This window comes from Nannospalax galili, unplaced genomic scaffold (genome assembly GCF_000622305.1).
Source record: "Nannospalax galili isolate Female #2095 unplaced genomic scaffold, S.galili_v1.0 scaffold206, whole genome shotgun sequence".
NCBI lineage: Eukaryota > Metazoa > Chordata > Mammalia > Rodentia > Spalacidae > Nannospalax > Nannospalax galili.
Window position 1 is genome coordinate 9110597 of NW_008358101.1, and position 23587 is coordinate 9134183.

At 37.9% G+C, this 23587-nt stretch overlaps 1 protein-coding gene across 3 annotated transcripts in view; it reads left to right on the top strand.

Annotated features, from left to right (window-relative positions):
* The window catches only part of Kcnq5 (potassium voltage-gated channel subfamily Q member 5), a 613681-nt gene that overhangs the window by 474948 nt on the left and 115146 nt on the right, over positions 1–23587 (top strand). For all 3 annotated transcript variants that reach the window (XM_008856328.3, XM_017795162.2, XM_029557802.1), the window contains exons 4-5: positions 12214–12389; positions 12642–12767. In XM_008856328.3, coding sequence (XP_008854550.1) covers positions 12214–12389; positions 12642–12767 — 302 coding nt within the window. The remainder of the gene's footprint in view (positions 1–12213; positions 12390–12641; positions 12768–23587) is intronic.

Consider the following 23587-nt stretch of genomic DNA (forward strand, 5'->3'; position numbering starts at 1 on the left):
TGTATCCTTGCTCTGGAATGTGTTACTGAATATGTTAAAGCTGTAGTGAAATGCTTCTTCTAATCATGTAGTTATTAAAAATTTAAAAAAAAGATTAAAAAATAATTCTTCAAAGAATAAAATATTTGATCCTTAATAATTAGTAGATGTGAAAAACATTACCATTGAAATCTACCTGACTTTATATCCATGCTCAGATGCCAAGGAGCTCAGAAAGTAACCAACTGTGATCCATCTTATTTTTAAAGATGCATAAGCCAGCCCTGCAAAGTGAGCGGTGACAAAGTTTCGTGGCAGAACTGATAGGTAAAGTAGGCAGAGGTCACTGTTATTTAAGCTTCCATTCCTTAATTCTTAATTCTCTGTTTATTCTGAGGAGTTAGACTTGGTATGCATGGAAAATACAACAAAACCACAAAATTTCAGTCTTTCCTTCTCCTGTTGATCCATTGGCGATAATACATGGCTGCATGTTATATGCTTGCCAGCAAAAAAAAAGCAAACTCATATATGGTCACATACAGATGACAGGCTGACTGCTGTCATATTCTCGTGCCCCAATGGAGTACCTAAAATATATAAATGTGTTCATTGTAAGAGTTTTTACTAAATTTTGTCTGGGTGATGAAGTTGGCATATTCTCTACTGTTGATGCTTTCCACTATTTCAGCTTTAGGTAACCACATGCCTGTTCACTGCTCTTTGTAAGTCATTGAGGGGAATCCCGTGGGATCAGGCAGCTGAGAGTTCGATCCCTGGCTCCACTTATTAGCTAAATGACCTCAGATAAGATTCTTAAGCTTGTTTAATATCAGTTTACTGATCTATAAATGAATGTGTGGAAGATATAGACATATATATATTAACATTTTAAATTTTTCAAATGAAGAAGTTTGAATGACGCCAGGCACACTAAGGCAGACTAAGGACTCAATATGTCTTGTTTCATTTAATTCTTACACAAGCCATACGAGAAAACTGACTATTCCTTATTTACAGGTGAGGACTCTAAGATGCAGCAAGATTGATAGATCTGAGGTCACACAGCTAGGGAGGCGCAGAATTAGGAGCTGCACCCTCATAACCTCTGGACCTCCTTGGAGAACCATTACAGAGAAGTAATGAAATAGTCTGTGTACTGAGCACACCCTGCAGCCTCATATATCAGAGCTTCTCAATAAATGGGGCCCATTTCCCTTCTCTTTCCTTACTTCTGACTAAATAAGTTACCTTGGCCAATGAGCTAACCTTCCAGGGTCATAGTTTCTCATTTAAAATAAAAATAGTTCTCCCTTTCCTCATTTCAAGAGCTATGCATACTTTCCATAGATTACTTTGGACATGCACACAGTGTTTTACACAAGCCACCACCCAAAGACAGTCACCACTGACACAGAAGCACATGTATATATGATATTTGTTTGTTTATGCGCTGTAAGATTACATAATCTTTTGTGATGCAAATTAGAACCATCCTCTGTACCCTGTTGTGTGATCAATGGTATGTTAGAAATATTTTGTCTCATTTTTTAAAAACATGATGTTTTATAATTGCATTGTATCTATGATAATAGTGGTAATAAGTTAGACGAATTTTGTTACATGCTAACAATTATTTCATCCTTAAAGTGATCACATGACATAGATGCTTTGATTATCCTCATTCTATAAATAAATTGAAGCAGAGAATGCTGCAGTAGTTTCACACAGAAAACCCAGCTGACAAGAGGCATATCCAGGGTTGGGCATGGACAGATGAGCTCTATAATCCTTGCTCTGAAAAGGAAATACACATAATGCTTTTCATTAGTCCATCTTTTTTAGAAAACAAGACTTGTTCTAATTTTTAAATTATTAAAAAGTGTAATAATCATGCTGATGCAAATATTATTTCATCTACAATTTTTTTCACTGGGATAAATTTCTAGAATTAAAATTCCTGAAATGGTAGGAACTCAAATAATTTTTTTAAAAAACTTTTGGGTAGAGAGATGGCTCAGTGGTTAAGACTGGTCCTACAGAAGACCCAGGTTCAATTCTCAGCACCAACATGGCAGCTAACAACCATTTATAACTCTAGTTCCAGAGGATTTTGACACTCTCTTCTGACCTCTGCAGGCATTGCATGACACAGGGCACTTACATACATGCAGGCAATACACTCATACACAGAAAATGAAAATAAATAAATAAAATGTTGAAAAAAAACTTTTGACAAAGAACCTTATGCTGTACCCACACAGAAAATATAACTTTTTCATTGCAGAATCTTCATAAAATAAATTTCTATCTTTCTTTCCATTATAAATACTAATTTTTTAAAAATTGTCAGTTTGGTAATGAAATGGTAGCTTATTATTTAAATTTTCAAATCTAGGACTGTAGAGATGGCTCAGTGGTTAAGAGTGCTGATTGCTTTGGCAGAGAACCCAGGTTCAAGTCCCAGCACCCACATGGTGGCTAACAACTATCCATAACTCCAGTTCCAGGGGACCTGAGGCCTAATTCTGACCTCGGAGGACATTGCATGACACAAGTGCACTTATGCACATAGAGGAAATACACTCATACACATAAAATAAAAGTAAATTTCAAAAAAGAAAAGCATTTAAAAAAGAAGTTTTGAATGTGTACTGTATAATAAGCACTAAGCTAAACACTGATGTTACAGAGAAGAATAAACATTTCTGATGCTGACAGTCTCTATCATTTGCCATAGAAGAGGCCAGTGGGTGAACCAACGCTGTTACACCACAGAGCTCCAGGCAGACTTTCTTAACAAAGTGATACCCATTCTGAGTAACAGAAGCCAACAGAAGCTATCCAGAAAGGTCTGGAAGATCCATTCCATGCAGAACAGAAACTCTGTAGAAGTTCCTTTAATGATTGGGACTTCAGGGTTTCCTTCATCAGAGAGATAGCCATTTAATTTTTTATTTTTTTAATTTTTAATAATTACATGATTAGAAGAAGCATTTCATTACAGCTTTAACATATTCAGTAACACACTCCAGAGCAAGAGTACAGCTGTTTCACAAGTGGCTGTAAGTTTCTAGGTTCACAGTTGAGTTAATACAGTTATACAATATTGAACTCAGTATAAGCCCTGTAAGACATAAAATTGAATGAGTTTTTAGCCTTTGAAAATAATCTCCATTTCATTTTAGAATATATTGTTCTTGCAGAAAGGCTCATTGTTTTTGCTACTAACACTGAGATTTGGCACATGCATCCCTAATCTGTATATATCTGATTATTACTAGTCATAATTGGTTGCACTTGGATCATTGGTGCCTGTGTATGACTATAAAGTCATCGGGTAGATTTCAATGGTAATGTTTATCACCTCCACTAATTAACATGATGTAAATTTCCATGCTTCCTCCATTTAATATTTTAATCTGGCAGGACACAAACTGGTATAGAACAATGAAAGACAGGAGTTGATTTTTTAACATAAGTTTATTTCAAAATTCATATGGGAAAATAAATAGGCTTATTGAAATTGTATGATAGAGAGAGGAATAACATTGAAGGGGTCTAATTCTTTCAGATGTATAGCAACACACTCAGGAATAGGCAAAAAAAAAAACAGAGCAGAAACTATAAAATATTTCTCAATCACAATCATTACAAAGAAACGCTTGAAAAGGTTGATTTTTATTTACATGATACTGTAAAAAAAAATAGGCTATTAAATGGGGGGGAAATGGGATAAAATGTAAGGCTAATTGTGCTACCTAAGCCAGAAACAAATTCCATAAAAGTAAAAAATTATATGTTAGAGTAATGCTGATTATTACAACAAACAAATCCCTAATACAATAACAAGGTAGTTCATTACTTACTTGTTTAATAGTTTAATGAGTGCTACTTACTGGTCGGGAACTAGAAAATGTGGTAAAGCTCCTTCTGCCCGATAGAGTCACTCCAGGGGACTCAGGCTACAACAACTCTGCAAATGAGGACTCAGCATCCTTTATCCCAACAGGTAGCTGATACATTTTAAAAAAGGAAGCAGTAAGTTCTGTGTGCTGCTCTTCAGTCTAGAGGTGGCCACGCATCACTTCCACTCCTTCCTGTTAGCTAGAAGTGATAACATCACCCTACTCAGAAGGAGCTTGAAAAAGAAATAAGGACCCTAGATGGGCAGACACTTCCCAGGGATAGTTTTTGTTTGTTTGTTTGTTTTGTTTTGTCGTTTGTTTTTATTGAATTTTTGTGTATTTTATTGGAAGAGAACTTACTTGTGTTGGGCAGCTACAAAACCCATCCTGACAAACACTAAATAAAATATGGGAAATTGGATGAAGTCATTCAAATGAGTTGCCTCCAAGGACTTCAAAATGGCATGCAATCCAATCTGTAACACACACAAACACACACATACACACACACACAGACACAACACAAAGTCACAGACAAACACAGACACACAAATGTACAACACACACATTCAAAAACACACATATGCAAACATACACACATCATCAATTGGTAAAGATTTATTATTACTGAATAATATGTGAAAATGCTTACAGCAGCATCCCAGCCACTCCTCTGTTGCTGTGATAAAGCACCATGACCAAGGGAATGTATAGAAGAGCTTATTTGAGCTTAGAGTTCCAGGTTCCGGAGGGATTAGAGTCCATCATGGTGGAGAGGCATGGTGACTTGGCTGGAGCAGAAGCAAAAGATTAAGCACCCACATCTTCAAGCAGGCACAAGAAGCAGAGAGTGATTGGAAATCCAGCAAGGCTTAAGAACTCTCTAAGCTCCGCTCCCCAGTGACATGTTTCTTCCAGCTTCCCCAAACAGAGCCATCAAATGTTCAAATACTTGGAGCTTATGGGAGACGTTCTCATTTAAACCACCACAAATGGCTTATCATATAATACATTTATCACATACTAAGCAATACATTTCAACTATTCCTATTAATGTTGTTAGTATTAGCATTCCTTTTATTACCAAAGAGAGAAATGGAATTGTCATACATTGTTCATGAGACTTAGTGCCATCATTCTAAAGGCATTTTGGCATCCTTCAAAAGTCAGAATGTGTAACAATTGTGTATCTTCAAAAGTGTCATTAAAAAGAATATCCATAAACATAGATGCACAGATCTATTGTTCAGTTCATCATCATTTTTATATCACAACCAAAAGTAAGCTAAAAGTTAAGAACTAATTGATAAAGCAAATAAATTTATTTCCTATCTTATACATGCTTATAGAATTTGGATATTATATAGTAGATATTTTATAACTTAAAAGCAACTTAATTAAAATTATTCAAATTTTAGCTTATTGTGTTGCCACTAAAAGTAGCTCAAGGGAAAAAAAAAAGGAAATAGAAACAAAAGAAAAATAGCTCAAGGAATAGGAAATAAAAGGAGAGTGAGAAAGGATATAGTCTGTAGGATTATTGGGTTTATTGCACCTCTGATCTTTCCAGAAATAAAAAGATGAAATTAATTTAAAATGCAAGAAGTAAATGTATGATTCTAGAAAAATTTTTATGAGAATTTATGAAACTTTTCTGAGAATCTAGAAACAACTATTTTTTAAAAAGTTTAGCAAGGAACTGGAGCGATGGCTCAGCAGATAAGAGCACTGACTCCTCTTGCAGGGGACGTGAATTCGATTCCCAGCACCCATGTGGTGGCTAACAACCATCTGTAACTCCAGTTCCAGAGAATCTGACACTCTTTTCTGGCCTCCGTGGCATTGCATGACATGGGTGCACTTACATACATGCAGGCAATATGTTCATATATAAAATAAAATAATAAATAAAATAAAATGATTTTTAAAATTAAAGCACCTAATACCATCAGTGTTCTAGAAATCAAGCCTTGTGGCTTACTTCTGGAAAACTTCTCTCTCCTTATAATTACTAATTTTAAAGGGACCAGTAGTACTTTTTTCTCAACGCTTATGATTTAGTTCTTTCTGTTGTGGTTTTAAGCTGAGCTAACATACACCTTAAAGATGAATTGTGTAATGTAATCATGGTAACAAAGCACAGCTTGTCAAGTGCAGATGAAAAACTGGCCTTTAACCCATTCTTTTGGACCCATGATCCAGTAGCTTTGAATATGACTCTACCTTGAAATAAGAGCTTTCTGGTATTTTGGTGCCTAATCTATTTTAAGATTGAGGGCATGGTGATTGATGCATTATGAGTTTACTGACAGCATAACACTGGAACAAAGTTCCATTTGAGTCTAATAATGAGTTCTTTCATAATCTCAGTGTGTCTTAAATGCCATTATGGAATTTACTTTGTTCAAATCTTTTGCAGCCTTCTCAAATCTCAAAAATTCATTGATAACCCTTCTAACTGATTCAGTCATTTGTGAGCCTCCTTCACAATACTAGAAGCCTATATTTCACATATCTACTTGGCTGCTTATGATCCCTGACTGGTGTTGTTTTTGTTGTTTTGTTTTGTTTTGTTTTTGCCATTTTCCATTTGTGTCAGCATCTATCGCCTCAAGAAGAGGTCAATATTAGAGTTCAGGACTTCATACTTTTTAAAAAATATATTGTATTTATTATTTTATGTGTATGAGTGTATTGCCTGCATGTATGTGAGTGCACCCATGTCGTGCAATACTGTGGAGGTCAGAAGAGGGCTTTGGATTCCCCTGGAACTGGAGTTAAGGACAGTTCGTAGCTGCCATGTGGGTGCTGGGACTCAAACCTGGGTCCTCTGCAAGAGCAGTCAGTGTTCTTAACCACTGAGTCATCTCTCCAGCCCCAGGACTTCAAACATTTTTCATGCAATTTTAAACTCCTCTTTATTTGTTGAATGTTCTATTTCTTTCTCTAGCCCCATTTTCTCTTGATACATCCATAAAAATACCATCTGTTCTTAGCAACATTTTGTCTGTTTTACCTTCCCTGTACTCTAAGACCCTGAATGCTTTATATGATAGCAATTTATTCTTGATTCATTATACACACCTGCTCACAAAACCGCCTACTTCTCTTTTCCCCACCACCATACTGCCCTGGATTTTCTTCAACCCAAGACTCAAATGCAATAGCTTTTAGCAGCATAAGGTTTGGAGTTAGGTAGAGACCAGATATGCACTTATGGATGTTGGGCCTTGGTTATTTGATCACTATGAACCTCAAATTCTCTGTTGCCTACATAGGGTTGTTTGAATGATTAAATAAACTAATGTATCAGAGTTCTTCACCGTCATCACTATTGACATCTTGGCTGAGTCATTCTTTGTTCTTGAGACCATCCTGAGTATTGAAGGATGTTTACCAAAAAACTCTTCCTTTAACCATTACACATTAATAGCAACTCCCTGCCCATCTATGACAACAAGATATGTCTCTGGACACTTCCAAATTACCCTGGGAAAGCAAAATTGTCCCACTTCATAGTCACTGATGAATAAAAAGCATTTTCCTCTGTTTTAATACATAGGAAGGATGTGATGCATGGTCAAGGGGTTGATGAATAGTGATTTTTAATACAAAGGTCAATATGTTTGACCCACAGTTACTGCTTACCACACCAATGAATAAACAAATGAACCTGAAGATCTTTTCTGTGTACAATGAATTTTTTAACTAATGAGCTGCGAGACTGTCTGTAGTTTTTAGACTTATGTTAAAATGGGTTATTGTCACAAAATACAAGGCTCCTGTGTTTTCAACAATATTTTTAAATGTGTTATCACATTTTATTTATTTATTGTGGGGCATGTATGCTACAACATGCACATGAAGGTCTGAGAACAACATGTGAGAGTCAGTTCTTCCACCATGTGAATTCCAGAAATAGAATTAAAGTGAATAGACTTGGCACCAAGTGCTTTTACCTGCTGAGCCATCTTGCCAGACATGTACTGTAATCTTAATGAAATATATAAGCTTTAATGAATTAATAACTTACTGGGGATTTTTGTTTGTTTTATCTTTTATTTTGTTTGAGACAATCTTACATTGCTCAGGAGGGCTGTGAACTCCTAATCCTCCTGCCTCTGCCTCCAGAGTGCTAGGATAACTGGTATGAGTCACTGTACCAGTAACAACAGCTTATACCACAGTCGAATTTGGTGCTGAATGTTGAAGTGATCTTTTGGCTGACATTTGTACATATTTTAAATTGAAGTGCTAGTTACCAGGCCATTGATGTGCAGGAGAACTCATGCTCCTTTAAGTGTATATTTGTCTCAGATTGTTCTATCAGTTTCATAGTTTATGTACTGGTAAAAGTACTTGGACTACATCAAAGGGAAAAAAAACCCACAGTTATCCAAGTTCATAGAACCTCCATGCTATAAAGTGACAGACAGTAAACATAATAGATATATAAATAAAGTTAAATATTTTTCTAACATATGTTAGCCTCAGAAACACTGTAGCTATTACTGATGGCAAAATGGCATTGGATGGCTGGAACCCAACCAGAAGCTTCTTTGTGAATGTGTTCACTATTTGCCATTTGGTTACTCATCCGTGTTTTCATTTTTACTGAACTCTGACTTCCTCCTCTAATCTGAATTGCAATGAAGGTATTAAATCAAATCTGTAGTTACCTTTGCATATTTTGGGATTTCAGACATTTAGATGATGATTCACAATGTGCATAATATTTATATTGTCTCAAACTGACAGTGTTCTTTTACTTTCTCTAGTTTCTCTATAATGTACTTACTTCATATCATACATTTTGCAATTTCATTAAATATATCAAACATTAAATATTCTAACAGGTTGATAGCCAATTTGATTTAAAAAATAGAATTTATTTTTTGCATACTGTAGTTCTTCATATGTAAAATAAGATCTATAGAATGCTTTACTTAATAAGATTTTTGTAACAACTAAGATAAAGTTTGTGGCTGGAGAGGTTTCACAGAGGCTAAGAGCACATACTGCCCTTGCCAAGGCACTAGGTCAGGCAGCTCACAACCGCATATAACTCTACCTCCAGGAAATCCAATAGCTTCTGACCTCAGTGAGCACCATCACTCCCACACAGATTGCCATGCGCAGACACGCACACAAATGCACATAATGAATTGTTTTTAAGATAAAGGCTTGGAAATGCAGAAAATGCCAGGCGTGATATTAATTTTTATCTATTGTACATTCTGCACCTAAACTAGCCATTGGCTTATTTCCAGTGTTGAATATTTTAACATATAAATGAACTAGTGTGTACTTGGTAAGAGACAATATTACAATACAAGCAAAAGAAATATCCATCAAAGCCACAAAATGACTGTCTCTTTGTAAGTCACTGTTGTCAGAGTAAGTCTCTCCAAATGGTGAAAATCATGATCTTTGTGTGCACATAGTTTTTTGTTTTATTTTGTTTTTTGTTTGTTTGTTTGTTTGAGTTTTGAGACAGGGTCTCCCTGTAGCCCCAGCTGTCCTGGAACTCACTATGTAGACCAGGCTGGCCTTGAACTCACAGAGTTCTGCCTGCCTCTGCCTCCCAAGTGCTGGGATTAAAGGCGTGCTCCACCACACCTGGCCCATAATTTTTTAAATTGTTTTTCTGATTTCAAATTACATATTCATGTTATAACATTCAAACCTTGTGGAAATTGGTGATTTGGAAAATGAAAAACCCCTTTACCTATCAGCTGATTGTCTGCAATTAATGGTAATGATCTGTGCATATTCTCACATGCTTTTCTTAGTTTACTAAGCTAAGATTATATCACACATCTGCTTTGAAGCTGGCCTCCACTCACTTAGCATGTATCTTCAGTGTCTGCATCAACATAGTTAGTATCCTCTCAAGAGCAGGAACTCAAGGATGCATTCAAGGCTCTCTTGTGCCTCTTGCAAAGCATAGAGTCCAGGTCTGGCTGGAAAGGCCATTTGGTTGATTCTTGCTAGTCACTGACCCTTTCCAACCACTGGCCTAAAAGGAGGCATGAGGAGAGTGACTCAAACATGTCTTGTCAGTTCACACAAGGAGATCCCACCTTGCCTAGCGCAGAGGGAAGGAGAAAGTGAATGAAGAATACACATTCATACACCCATTAATCCTGAGGATCATAGAAACACGCAGATGCGACACTCTTGAAGCAAAACTCACTTTTGGAGTGTGGAAGCCCAATCATGCACAACCTGCTTGAAGCAGGAAGGAAATTTTATGTGAGGATCTTGAAGTCAAGGGAATATTAAAACCACCAAAGTAAGGGTTGGAAAGATGGCTCAACAGGTAAGAGCACTGGCTGCTCTTGCAGAGGACCTGGGTTCAGTTCCCAGCATCCACACGGAGGCTGTCAACCTTCTGTAACTCCAGTTCCAGGAGATCTTATGCCCTCTTCTGGCCTCCGTGGGCATTGCATGACACAGGTATGCTTACATACACACAGGCAAAACATCCATGCACATAAAATAAAAATAATAGTTTTTCTTTGGTCTTTTTGAGACAGAGTCTCCCTGTAGCCCCAGCTGGCCTGGAACTCACTATGTAGACCAGGCTGGCCTTGAACTCACAGAGTTCTGCCTGTCTCTGCCTCTCAAGGTATGTGTCACCACACCTGGCATGATAAATAAATTTTTAAAAATAAATTTTTTTTTTAATTGCCAGAGGAGGAGATTGTCCCTACTTTATTTTTACCACCTCAAAATTCACTTCCTACCATGTACATAATTACTCTCAGAGGACTGATTAAATTCTCTTTTGTCTTTTCTTTGCCTTCATTGGCTGCTTTTTGTCTTTTTTATTATAAAAGGGCAGATATTTTTAATTGTTTATTTAATAACCACATGATGAGAAGAAGCATTTCATTACAACAGCATTGACATATTCAATAACAATTTCCAGAGTTAAGATGCATCTCTTTCAAATTTGGCTGTAAATTTTTAGGTTTACAATTGAATTAATACAGTTATACAATATTGTGCTCAATATAAACCCTGTAAGACATAAAATTGAATGAGGTTTTAACCTTCAAAAAAGATCTCCATTTCATTTTAAAATATACTGTTTCATATAGAAAAACTCATTTTTAATGCAACTAGCCCTTAGATGTTTGCACATGTGTCTCTAATCTCTATATAGCTGATTATTACTATTAACATTCAGTTACTTTCTGAAATCCTTGGCGCCTGAGCATGGATATAAAGTCATCAGATAGATTTCAATGGTAATGTTTTTCACATGCACTAATTAACACGAGGCAAATTTTTATTCTTCTTCCTCAAATATAACTCACTTTATTGATTGATTTTGTGTGTGTATTTCATACAGAACATCCCAAACAAGCTTATTCATCTATATACCCACATCCCAAGTGACACCCTCCCATGTCCCCTGCCCTGACCCCATCCCCCCTCCCCCGCTGGAGTGTGGTGTACCCCCCATCCCCCACCCCCGCTGGAGCCCATATACTCTGTCATCCCTGTTACTGTCCACTGTGTTGTCAATGCACCTAGCAGTTCCCCAGTGCTTGTCCATCCTTTGAGTCTAGTCAGCCTATATATAGTTCAAAAGGGTGGATATTTTTAAAGCCAAATGTCAATATATCAAACATTAAATATCGATTCCCATTTAATGAATAGGGTGCATAGTTACACAGTGCTTGTTAAATAAAGGTAATACTGTTTAATTTGTGCACCAAACTTTCACATAACTGATAGACCAGTTTAAAATAGTGTACTGACAGCCAAGAATATTCAGATTACTGGAAACCTTTGCCTAGTTGTAAACTCCACAACATGAGAAAATGTTCAGCACAAGGAGGTACAATCCTGTTTGGCAAGAAAATAAAAGGCATTGTTACACCAAGCAAGCTGCACTTTCATGAGTGGCTAGGCTATTATTCCTCTGTCCTATCAACCAGAGAGCCTTGGTTTGGGGTGCTCCTAGCTGCAGGCAGGAGAGCTATCGAAAGCACAGCTGTTGTCAAATAGCTCAGCCTCATAACCCAGCCGCTCGCTGAAACACTATACTCTCTGAAGAACATTGTCCAATTTGTTGAAGGTTAGATAACGTGTTTCAAAATTGCACAGGTAAAGCACAGAATGGTCCAGGGTCCGAGCTAAGGGTTTGGGACTTTATTACTCTGAAGTCATTAGGTTCCAACTAATGGCTGGGTTGTGAGACCTGTTTACTTTTGCTTCAAACTAGTTCAGATGAACTTTGCAGAAATATTGTTTTGAGCAATAAAGCTTTTTAGCCACATGACTTACGGCTACCTCAACCTGTTTCTTTCAGATACCATTGTACTTATCGCTTCAATAGCAGTTGTTTCTGCAAAAACTCAGGGTAATATTTTTGCCACGTCCGCACTCAGAAGTCTCCGTTTCCTACAGATCCTCCGCATGGTGCGCATGGACCGAAGGGGAGGCACTTGGAAATTACTAGGCTCCGTGGTTTATGCTCACAGCAAGGTACAATTTGCTTTCTGCATTTTATAGCAACTTTTAAAAACTCCATTGATTGCAGTAATGTTTAATAAACTGACCACAAGCAACTGTTTCAGAACTTGGTTAAAGCAATTTGGGGACATGGTCTATATAATGCATTACTTTAAAACCTTCCTAAACATCCAAGAAGAGGTAACATAAATGGAACCGTGCATACATTTTTTTCTTTTTCAAAGATTTTTCACCTCTGAAATCTTTTCTTCCTTTTATACCTAGGAATTAATCACAGCTTGGTACATAGGATTTCTGGTTCTTATTTTTTCATCTTTCCTTGTCTACCTGGTGGAAAAGGATGCCAATAAAGAGTTCTCAACATATGCAGATGCTCTCTGGTGGGGCACAGTAAGTATAAAAATCTGTTATTGTTTACTGGCTACTATTAAGTGCTTCCACTAAATACAGCATAATGGTTTCAGCGATGATCTGAATGAAAATATTAGCTTCCAAAGGATGCATGTGAAAATGTATTTGATTTATATTGATCTAAACAGTCTCCACGCCTTTTTGGGACAACAAAGCCAAATTTTCCCATAAATCATCATTTATATTTGAGTGCTCAATTTTTTTCAAAGTTTTATATATATATATATATATATATATAAAATACAGTTGATAGGTTTGTTTTAAATTCATTGGACAATTGTTAAATAGTTGTTGAATTGATTTTCCACTCAGCAAAATGAAATCTTATTTCCAGTTTAAAAGTAAATGGGTGAGATATGATGGCACATGCCTGTAATCTCAGCACTTGGGAGACTAAGGCAGGAGGATCACAAGTTTGAGACCAGCCTGGGCCATATAATGACATTGTCTCAAAATAACAGAAACAAACAAAATGCTGAATAGCAGCTGAATGAAAATGAGATGTACAAAATACAGCTATCAGTGAGAAGGCTAGAAGCATCTGTGAGATCAGCGTAGTTATACTTTCCTCATTCCCAAAATTTCTCTTCAAAATCCTACTTTATTTGGTACTGAAGTTTTTCCAAAGAAAAGTGAAATATTACAATTCTCATGGAAATAGGAAAATTAATACATGGTAAGCATTGTGTTTAACTTGTTTAAAAAACTGATCAGTGAAGAAATTTGCTGTGTTACAACCAGTTCAAACCACTGACCAATGAACAGAGATAATTAGATGTGAATATTAAAACATAAGCACAAATAGAGGGGAAAACTGACTTCTTTCATAGTGTAGGAAGCAGGTCCATGACCATCTACTAGACATAATTTATTTATGCATCTATAAGACAAAAAATATTTTGCATTGCTCAGAGTTAACAACTTAGAAAGTTATAAAATAGCTCAAAAAGCCATGAAGTTCTGGGAAGAAATCAAGGGAATAGCCTGTGTTATTTGGGGAGTCTCTTGGACTTACTCTGAACAACAACTCAAAGGGAGGTCTCTCCTGTCTGGTACTGTGTTCCTTGTTATACAGCCTTCAGGTATACACAGGCACTAATGTTCAGATATTGTATGTGTATTTTTCAGGGGTGAGGGGAGTTAACACATTTCCCTCTGGCTCTTTATGCCACCTAAGCTTTATTTATCTCTCCTCTCTTTCTTCCTGTTTACCCTCCCTCCTCCCTCCCCAGTTTAAGTACCCCCATTTCCCCCATGATAATACCTGTCTCTTATTATCCTCTGTCTCTTGCGTTCCTTCTATCCCTTTACTTCAAAGTTTCCACATATATCCTTCCCTCCTCCCTTCCCAGTCGAATACCCCCATTTTCCCCATTTTCCCCTCAACAACATCTATTTTCTACTATCCCACTCTCTCAGACTCTTTCCCTTTACCTCCGTGATTCCTTTCCATTTTCCTGACTCCTGCTGTTACATCAGGATGTATACTCACATATAAGGGCTTGGTGCTACAATCAACAAATGAGGGAGAACATACCTCACTTGCTTTTCTGGGGCTGTGTATAACAGTTTCTAGTTCCAAGAGCAATGCAGTTTTCCTTTGGAGCCAAAAGTTTCTCTCCATTGTAAAGAATTTACAAAATATGGGGCTGGAGAATTAGCTCAGTGGTTAAGTGCACTGGCTACTCTTGGAGAGGACCCGGGTTTGAGTCCCAGCACCCACATGTTGGCTAGCAATAGTCCATAACTCCAGTTTCAGGGGAATCCAGTGCCCTCTTCTGACCTCAATGGGCATTGCAGGACACAGGTGTACTTACATACATGTGGGCAATACAAATATACACATAAAATAAAACTAATAATTTTTTTAATTTACAAAAGAGCCATTAAAACTTATGCCCAGTAACAATTTCACAGAATAGAGCAGTACTTTATGCAATATAAAAATTACATTTCTTGTGGCTGGAGAGATGGCTCAGCAGTTAAGAACACTGACTGCTCTTGCAGAGGACCCAGGTTTGACACCCAGCACCCACATGGCGGATATAAACCATCCTTAACTCCAGTTCCAGGGGAGTTAGACACCCTCCTCTGACCTCTGCATCATTGCACAACAGGGGTGCACTCACACACCTGCAGGCAATACACTCATACACATAAAATAAAAATAATAAATTTAAAAATAAATTACATTTCTAGTCAGTCATGGTGGCCCATGCCTTTAGTCCCAGCACAAGGCAGGCAGATCTCTGTGAGCTCAAGGCCAGCCTGGTCTACATAGTGAGTTCCAGGCCAGCTGAGGCTATACAGGGAGACCCTGTCTCAAAAAGACCAAAAAACAATTACATTTTTTAATTTTATTCCTTTATGACATTCAAATGGAAATTATGTGGAAATATACAAAATTTATACTTGTGTAAAAATGTCCATTCTCCTTGTTCCAACACAGAAAATTCACTTATAAATCATTGTTAGTACTTTTTTTAGTACTAGATTGTTGCCAAAGTAAAAGTATATCATTGTCTTAAACTGTAATTAAAGCATTGATAAGTTTTCGTTTGCTTTATGTGGAGCACAGATTTAAATTACAGCTGCTTATTAGTCCCTTTACTCATCAAAAGCTCATTTATATAACCTAGAACTTTTGTCAGAACTGACTTAAGCAAAATTTGATATATTTCTCAGTTGCATGGTAGCAATTAAACAAATAAAAATCAGAAATACACTCATCTAAATTTGTTGGATTTTTAAAAAATATTATCCAGGACTGGAAAGATGGCCCAGCAGTTAAGGGCCCTGACTGCTCTTGCAGAGTACCCAGGTTTGAATCCCAGCACCCACATGGCAGCTCACAGCCACCTGTAACTGCAGTTCCAAGGGATCTGATGCCCTCTTCTGACTTCTGTCGATACTACATGACACAGTGTACTTACATACTTGCAGGCAATACACTCATACATATAAAATAATAAAAATTTGGAGTTGGACAGATGGGTCAGTGGGTAAGAGCACTGGCTGCTCTTGCAGAGGACCTGGGTTTGATTTCCAGAACCCACATGATGGCTAACAATCATCTATAACTCCAGGTTCAGGGGATATAATGCCTTCTTCTAACCTCCTCCACAGGCATTGTAGGACATGGGTGCACTTATATACATGCAGGCAATATGCCCATACACATAAAATAAAAATAACAAAATATTTTTTAAATTAAAAAAATTTTTATTTAAAAATTTTTAAACTTTAAAAAAAATTATCCAAATACCTGTGTACAAGACTGTTCTGTGGATAACTGAATGTTCTGTTAGTTTAATCATTTAATCTTTCAGCAGCTGAAAAGATAGATTATACAATGGAAAAATATATTTTCTGACTACACATCAAACAAGAGATTAATATTTACAATATATAAACTGTAAAAATTAAACATCACAAAGTCATCCAAATGCCAGGTATGGTGGCACATGCCTTTAATCCCAGCACTTTGGAGGTAGTGGCAGGCAGATCTCTGAGACCAAGGCCAGCTTGATCTACATAGTAAGTTCCAGGCCAGCTGGAGCTACTGGAGACCCTGTCTAAAAAAATAAACAAAAGAAGTCATGGAGAGATGTGACCCAGCAGTTAAGACCACTGACTGCTCTTACAGAGGACCCAGGTTCAGTTCCCAGCACCCACATGGTGGCTAACAACCACCTGTAACTCCAGTTCTAGGGTATCTGATGCCCTCTTCTGACCTCGGCAGGCACTGCATAACACAGATACACTTATGGACATGAAGGCAATGCATTCATACACATAAAAATAATTAATAAAATATAGAAAAAAATATTTAAAAAGTCATCCAATCCATAAGTGTGCCGATGAACTGGATAGGCAGTCCTGGAAAGAAAATACAAGTGGTGTAAGAACTTGAGTAAACATTCAAGTGCTAGCCATTGGGGAAATCCAAGTTAAAACTGCTTTGAGATTTCCTCTCACAACCAGAATGGCTATCATCAAGGAAACAAATGAAATAAATGCTAATGAAGACGTGGGGAAAGTGGAGCATGCATGCACTCCTGGTGGGAATGTATACTGGTACAGCCACTGTGGGAATCAGGGTGGAGCTTCCACAACATGCTAAAAAGAGAACTGGCATGTGATACAGCTATGTCACCACAGAGTATATAGCCAAAGAACTCTAGTCAACATACCACAGAGATACTTCCACATCCATATTTACACTGAAGAAACAGAACCAGACCAGATCTCCATCAACGGATGAATAAAGAGAACATGGGCTCTGGAGATGCCTCAGCAGTTAAGAACTGCTTAAAAAAAAAAGTAACTGACTGGTTACTTTTGCAAAGGGCCCAGACTCTGTTCCCACCATTCACATGTCAGCTAACAAACACCTATAACTTCAGTTTCCAGGGATCCAATGCCCTCTTCTGGCCTCCACAAGCATTGCATGATACAGGTGCACTTATATAAACGTAAGCAAAGCACTCATACACATAAAATAAAAATGAGGGGCCGGAGAGATGGCTCAGTGGTTAAGAACACTAGCTGTTCTTGCACAAGACCCGGGTTCGAATCCCAGCACCCACATGGCAGCTAACAACTGTCCGTAACTCCAGTCCCAGGGGATCCGACAGCCTCTTCTGACCTCCGCGGGCATTTCATGACACGGGTGCACTCACCTACATGCAGGCAATACACGCATACACATAAAATAAAAAATAAAAATTTTTAAAAAGTTTAAAAAATAATAAAAATGAATAAATCTTTTAAAAAGGGAAAGAATATGTGGTCCATAAGCACAATGGAAATATTCTGCCACAAAGGGAAATATAATCATGACAGTTTTAGGAAAATGGGTGGAACTGGAGAGCATTACATTCGGTGACGTGAGCCAGACACAGAAAGACAAATACTGTGTGTTTTCTTGCATATGCAGAGTCTAGATTTAAATTGTGTGTGTGTGTGTGTGTGTGTGTGTGCATACTCACAGCTGCAAGTGTTCATGCACCCTTATCAAAGTACAAAAGTACAATGGGGAGGGAAAAAGAGGTTTTATGAGAGGGTCAGAGAGGACAGGGAATGGAATATTTGTAACATAAAAGCAGGAAATGGGCTCTTTGGGAGTGAGGGATAAAGGTGAGCAGTAAAGCAGATGGAGGAGGGGGTGGTAAGAGAAATGAATAAGGACAAAGTATAATGGCAGATGTATGATATGGCATAATGAAATTAATTACTTTGTATGCAAAGGTACAAAATGAATTTAGCAAAGATAGTTTCATTACCAACTCCTTTTCTCTATGGACAAGCAATATTGGACATTTGAAAGGAGAAGAATGGGATCCAGAAAGAGCAGTCCTTCTGATGTTCTTGAAATACCATTCATATGTAGAAAGCAAATGAAAACCCGTTACTCATGGTGGGATACACTGTGTAAACTGAGAAAACAGGAGGCTTCTCCTGCCATCCTAGCCTTTGCAGTAACAGTTAATTGAAGCTCTCTGCTTGCTTCTCTTGGATAATTCTAATGCATTTCAATCTGCATTTCTCAGTGCAGCTTTTCCCTTTGAGATGCAGTTGTTGATGAATCCAGCCTGGCAGCTATTTATCCCTCTTCCCATTATTCATCTTTTTCTCTTTATTACCAATAAGAATTGCGGTATTGTGTGTTAAAGAGTGTGTGGGAAACTCTTAATATACTCTCACTTACTCATCAGCTAGTTTCTCCTCCAGAATAACACACAAATTGGGCTTTCAAAGGTCATATTTGTGACTTTCAGGGAGAAGCAGCATATTTTCAATGGCTTCCACCTCAGTAGTACTGTTTTGACTGATGTTTAACCTGTACTTAACAGGCTTCTGAGTGGCCTAATTATGTTTCCATTTTTTAAAAAAAAAATCTAACCTTGATATCAGCATTAAAAAAAATCTTCCAATATGTCAAGCTTCTAGGAATGAAAATTAGGCCTTATGAGTCTAAAGTAGGTTTGTTTATACTAGATGACTCATTAATGGAGTTGTCTGAAGCTTTAAAAAAACATGAGAAGTCAACAAGAGGGCTTATTATTTCTATTCATTATTAAAAAAGCACATACCCAATCTCAGTGTTAAATAAATTTAGATTATTATGCCATTATTATGTTATTAAAGACCTTCATGAAAATTTCTTTAGAGAATTTTTAATTAAAATTGTCCATGTGCCATCTAATGAATGCTTTAATAGCTCTGGAAGTATCCAGATTGAATGGGGAAATGGAAGCACCCCAAATTGGAGTATTTCTTGGGTCTAGGCTTTGTAAAAAGGAAAATCCTCTCCATTAAGAGTCCAAAGTATTGGGCTGGAGAGATGGCTCAGCAGTTAAGAGCACTGACTGCTCTTGCAGAGGACCTGGGTTTGGTTCCTAGCACCCACATGGTGGTTAACAACTGTCCATAACTCCAGTTTCAGGGGATCTGATGCCCTCTGCCCTCCATGGGCATTGCATGACACAAGTACATGTACATGCATGCAGGCAAACACATTCATACACATAATAATAAAAATAACAAAATATTTTTAAGAGTCCAAAGTATTAACATTAAATATCAAAATTTAATTTGTGTTCTACAAATACAGTTTCCAAGTATTATTCCAAGTATAATACCAAGTATTAAATATTAACACCCTTCCTTTAAGATGGAGAGGGCTTGACCTCAAGATCAGCTTTTACAGGGATTCTGGGTGTAATCTGCAGTGATCAATGCCAATAACTTTTTATAGAATTTTGATCCCTGAAAATACCTCCATACTAAAGAATGAGTGGATGTCCTTACCTCACTGAGTTAGATAACATATCAGCTCTGGTATCAAGACCGTACTACATGCACAGACAAGGATGGTAGCTGTTTTCAGTGTGGCTATCACTGTTAAGGTTGTTAAATGGAAAAGCCTGCACAACAGAAGGAACAAAAGAACTATATTCTTCATTGAAGGCACACAGGTTAAGCACAAAGGGGTTTGGGAATTGGAGGTTGTGGTAAAAGGTTTCTGGACTGTACAGTGGCAGTTAAAGGGTAGATGTGGCAGGCAGTGGAGGGTAAACAATGCTAACTTGACAGCTGAGGTACCAGCAGCTCCTGAAAAAAAAAGGTCTTCTGGCCACTAAACAGAGCTCCATCTAATGTTATTTCTTTTATTATTCTTGGTACTATTTTCTTCTTTTTAAATTACTTTAGATTTATTCATAAATAATTTAAGAATGTGATTTTCTGGTTATTTTCTATCACTATTGCCTCCTTCCCCCTTAATACTTTTCATCTTTTGATTTGCTTCAGATTTATCCTGAAATAACTTAAGATATGGTTTTCTGAAATAATTTTTTCTACTCATGACCTGTTCTTGAAAACCAGACTTTCCTCTGTTTGTGATTATTCTTATACTGAAAATAGTGTTGTTTTTAAATGTATATAACAGTAAATAGGAGAAATCTGCTCTTCAATAGTATCTGGACACAGATTCCATTTGAGAAATGTGCTTGAAGGGATGACTTCGGGCATACAGAAGAATGTATATCAGCCAAACTAGATCCCAGAACTCACAATAAAAATCCTACAGCCTTTCTCAAAGCAATTCATACTCACACTGTGCATTCACTGTGTCACACATCCCAAGTATATGAACAAGTAAGACATATCCGGAAGGAACATAGTTACCTCTGTTCTTAGTAACAGTCCTTTAATAATGTCATCTCATTTTTACTGTATGTTTGTGTGTCTGGACTTTTGTTTGAGACAGTATTATTCTATAAGCATTGGTACATGCTGCTTTGAAAAGAGAAGAAATACCCAAGAGATCCGAGTCCTAACCCCAACATTGTGATTTGCTGAAGACTAATACTATTTTTATTGTATGTGGGGGCAGTATGGGAACCCATGTGCACACAGAGGCCAGAGGACGATATCAGGGACCCTGTTGTACTACTTTCCACTTTATTGCTTCAAGACAAGGTCTCTCGCTGAACCTGGGCTATGCCAGCAAGCCCCAGCAGTCCTCCTGTCTCCACCCACATCTGTACTAGGATTATAGATGTGTGTAGGCATACCCAGCTTTTCTCATGGGTGCTAGGGATTTGAACTCAGGTCTTTGTGCTTACATAACAAGGTGTCTTAGCCACTGAGCCATCTTTCTGGTCCATGGAGATTACTTTTATTTAATTTTTATTATGTATGAGTGTATTGTCTGCATGTAGGTAGGTTTATGTTTCAGTTTGTCCTTGATTACTGTGACAAAACACTCTGACCAATACCAACTTGGGGAGGAAGGGTTATTTCACCTTCCATCTCCCAGGCCACAGTTCATCACTGAGGGGAGCCCAAGGTGGGAACTCAGGGCAGGAATCTGGAGCACAGAGCAGAATCACAGGCCATGGAGGATAGCTGTTTACTGGCCTGATCCCCTAGCCTATGCTCAGCCTGCTTTCTTATACAATGCAGGATCACCTGCCTGGGGTGGCACCACCCATAGTGGGATGGGCCCTCCCACATCACTCAGTAATCAAGAAAATGCCCCACAGACATGGCTACAGGCCAGTCCAATAGAAGCAATTCCCCAACTGAGGCTCTCTTTATCCAGGTATGTGTAAAGTAGATGACAACTAAAGCTATCCAGCACAGTGCACCCCTGTCGTGCGGTACCCATGGAGGTCAGAAGACGGTGGTTAGATCCTCTGGAACTGGAGTTACAGAAGGCTGTTAGCTGCCCTGTGGGTTCCAGGAATCAAACCTGGGTCCTCTACCAGAGCAGCCAGTTCTCTTAACTGCTGAGCCATCTCTCCAGCCCTGGAGACTGCTTCTAAGCAGTCATTTAATATCTAATAGTTAAAATTGTATTACCAAAACACAAATTTGCTGTGCGCATGAAAGATAGGACATGTAGTTGGTCTGTCAAGTACTAGGAAAATGTCAGTTATGACTATTATTATATATTTAACCTCAAACCCGAAAAAGGAACACAAATGATGATATCCTGAGCGGCCTGCCACAGAAGAATCAAAGTTATATGATGCCACTACAAGTCAGTCTGATGTTTGAATATTGAAAACCTTTCTGAGCCAATAGCTCAAAGTGACCAAGTGTCAAAGCTGACTGAGTCTAGGACCACACAGTCTGAAACCAGGTGCTCAAGAAGTAATCTTGAGAAAATGGAATGAAAGAAAGAAAGGAGGGGTGGGAAGAAGAGGAGAGAGGGTGTTACTGATACTGCCAATGGAATCATTCTTCCCCAAAGATCCCCTTATGCTGTTCTGTGGAAATACCAACAGTGTATTTTTAACTCATTTGCATGAATGTATTAGCTAAAAACTAGAATTGATAGTTATGTCTTCTTAATCAAGTCAAGGAATATTTGTTGATTTTTTTTCTCAAACGAAAGATAAAATCTTTTTTTTTTTTTTTTTTCGGTCTTTTTGAGACAGGGTCTCCCTGTAGCCCCGGCTGTCCTAGAACTTACTATGTAAACCAGGCTGGCCTTGAACTCACAGAGATCTGCCTGCCGAATGCTGGGATCAAAGGTGTGCGCCACCACAAATTCTGCTTAAAAGAAAAAGAAAATCTCTAGCCTACTTAGTGTCTGAATTTGATTGGGGCAGCTTTCATTTTTGTTTCATTGCTGTTCTTATTCTTGCTTTTTGGTTTTGGTTGTTGCTTTTGTTGTTGTTAATTTGTTACTGTGTTCATATATGATGTGTGTGGACATAAGTGCAGGCATGTGCACGCTACGGCATATGCATGGAGCTTAAGAGGACTGTTTTCCAGAGTCACTTCTCTCACTCTGCCTGATGAGGCAGGGTCTCTCTGTTTCTGAGGCTGTGTATTCCAGGGTAGGTGGTCCTCGAGTTTCCAGCTGATTCTCCTTTTCCGCCTCCAACTCTCCATAGGAGTGCTGGGATTACAGATGCACTTCACCACAGTTGTATTTTTATGTGGGTTCTGGGAATCAAACTTAGGTCATCAGGCTTTCACTGCAAGTGCTTTTACCCACTGAGATATCTCACCAGTCTGTACTTTTGAGACACAGGAGCCTCATTATGTAGCCCAGGCTAGCCTAGTGCTCATGATCTTCCTATTTCAATCTCCTAGGTGTTTGGATTACAAATGCGTGCCACTAGGCTTGCCTCTGCCATCCCATTCTCTTTTTTAAAGCAAGAAACCTTCCACCAGAATTTTTATAATACTATTCCTGAGGAAGAACTCACGAGTGCTAAATATTATATGGTGCCTCCGCACCACCTCACACAATTATCCTTCCAACCCAAAGTTTTCAGCCCACAGATTTTCAGAAAAGAACTTTTCTTACTTTCAATACTGCAACTTAGAATGTGCAACATGAGATAAAGTTTACCTGAGCTGTTCTCATTTACTGAATCACCTTCAGTAGTGACATGCACTACCAAGGATTTCTGAAGCCTGCCAAAGTGGGGCAATTGGAAAGGGAGCTTTACATACTCTAATCCTAATCTGCCCTGTTACTCTGAAGCTCAAACCATGAAGTATGGGCACAGATGGAGCCTTCCTGACTCAGGGAGCATCACTCTGCCTAAAACAGCAATGAAAGATGCTCATTTTTTTCCAATTCTTTTTTGTGTGTGAATACAAATAATATGTTTTATTTCATCCCTGAAAACAGTGAAAAAAAAACCCAGAAACATTCATATCTAATCAGAGAGACTGAACAAGTACTTCAAACTTTACCTAGCAATAGTACAGCATTTCTTCATGTAAAAGTACAGTGGGGACAGTGTGGAAAGCTATCTTCCATGAAA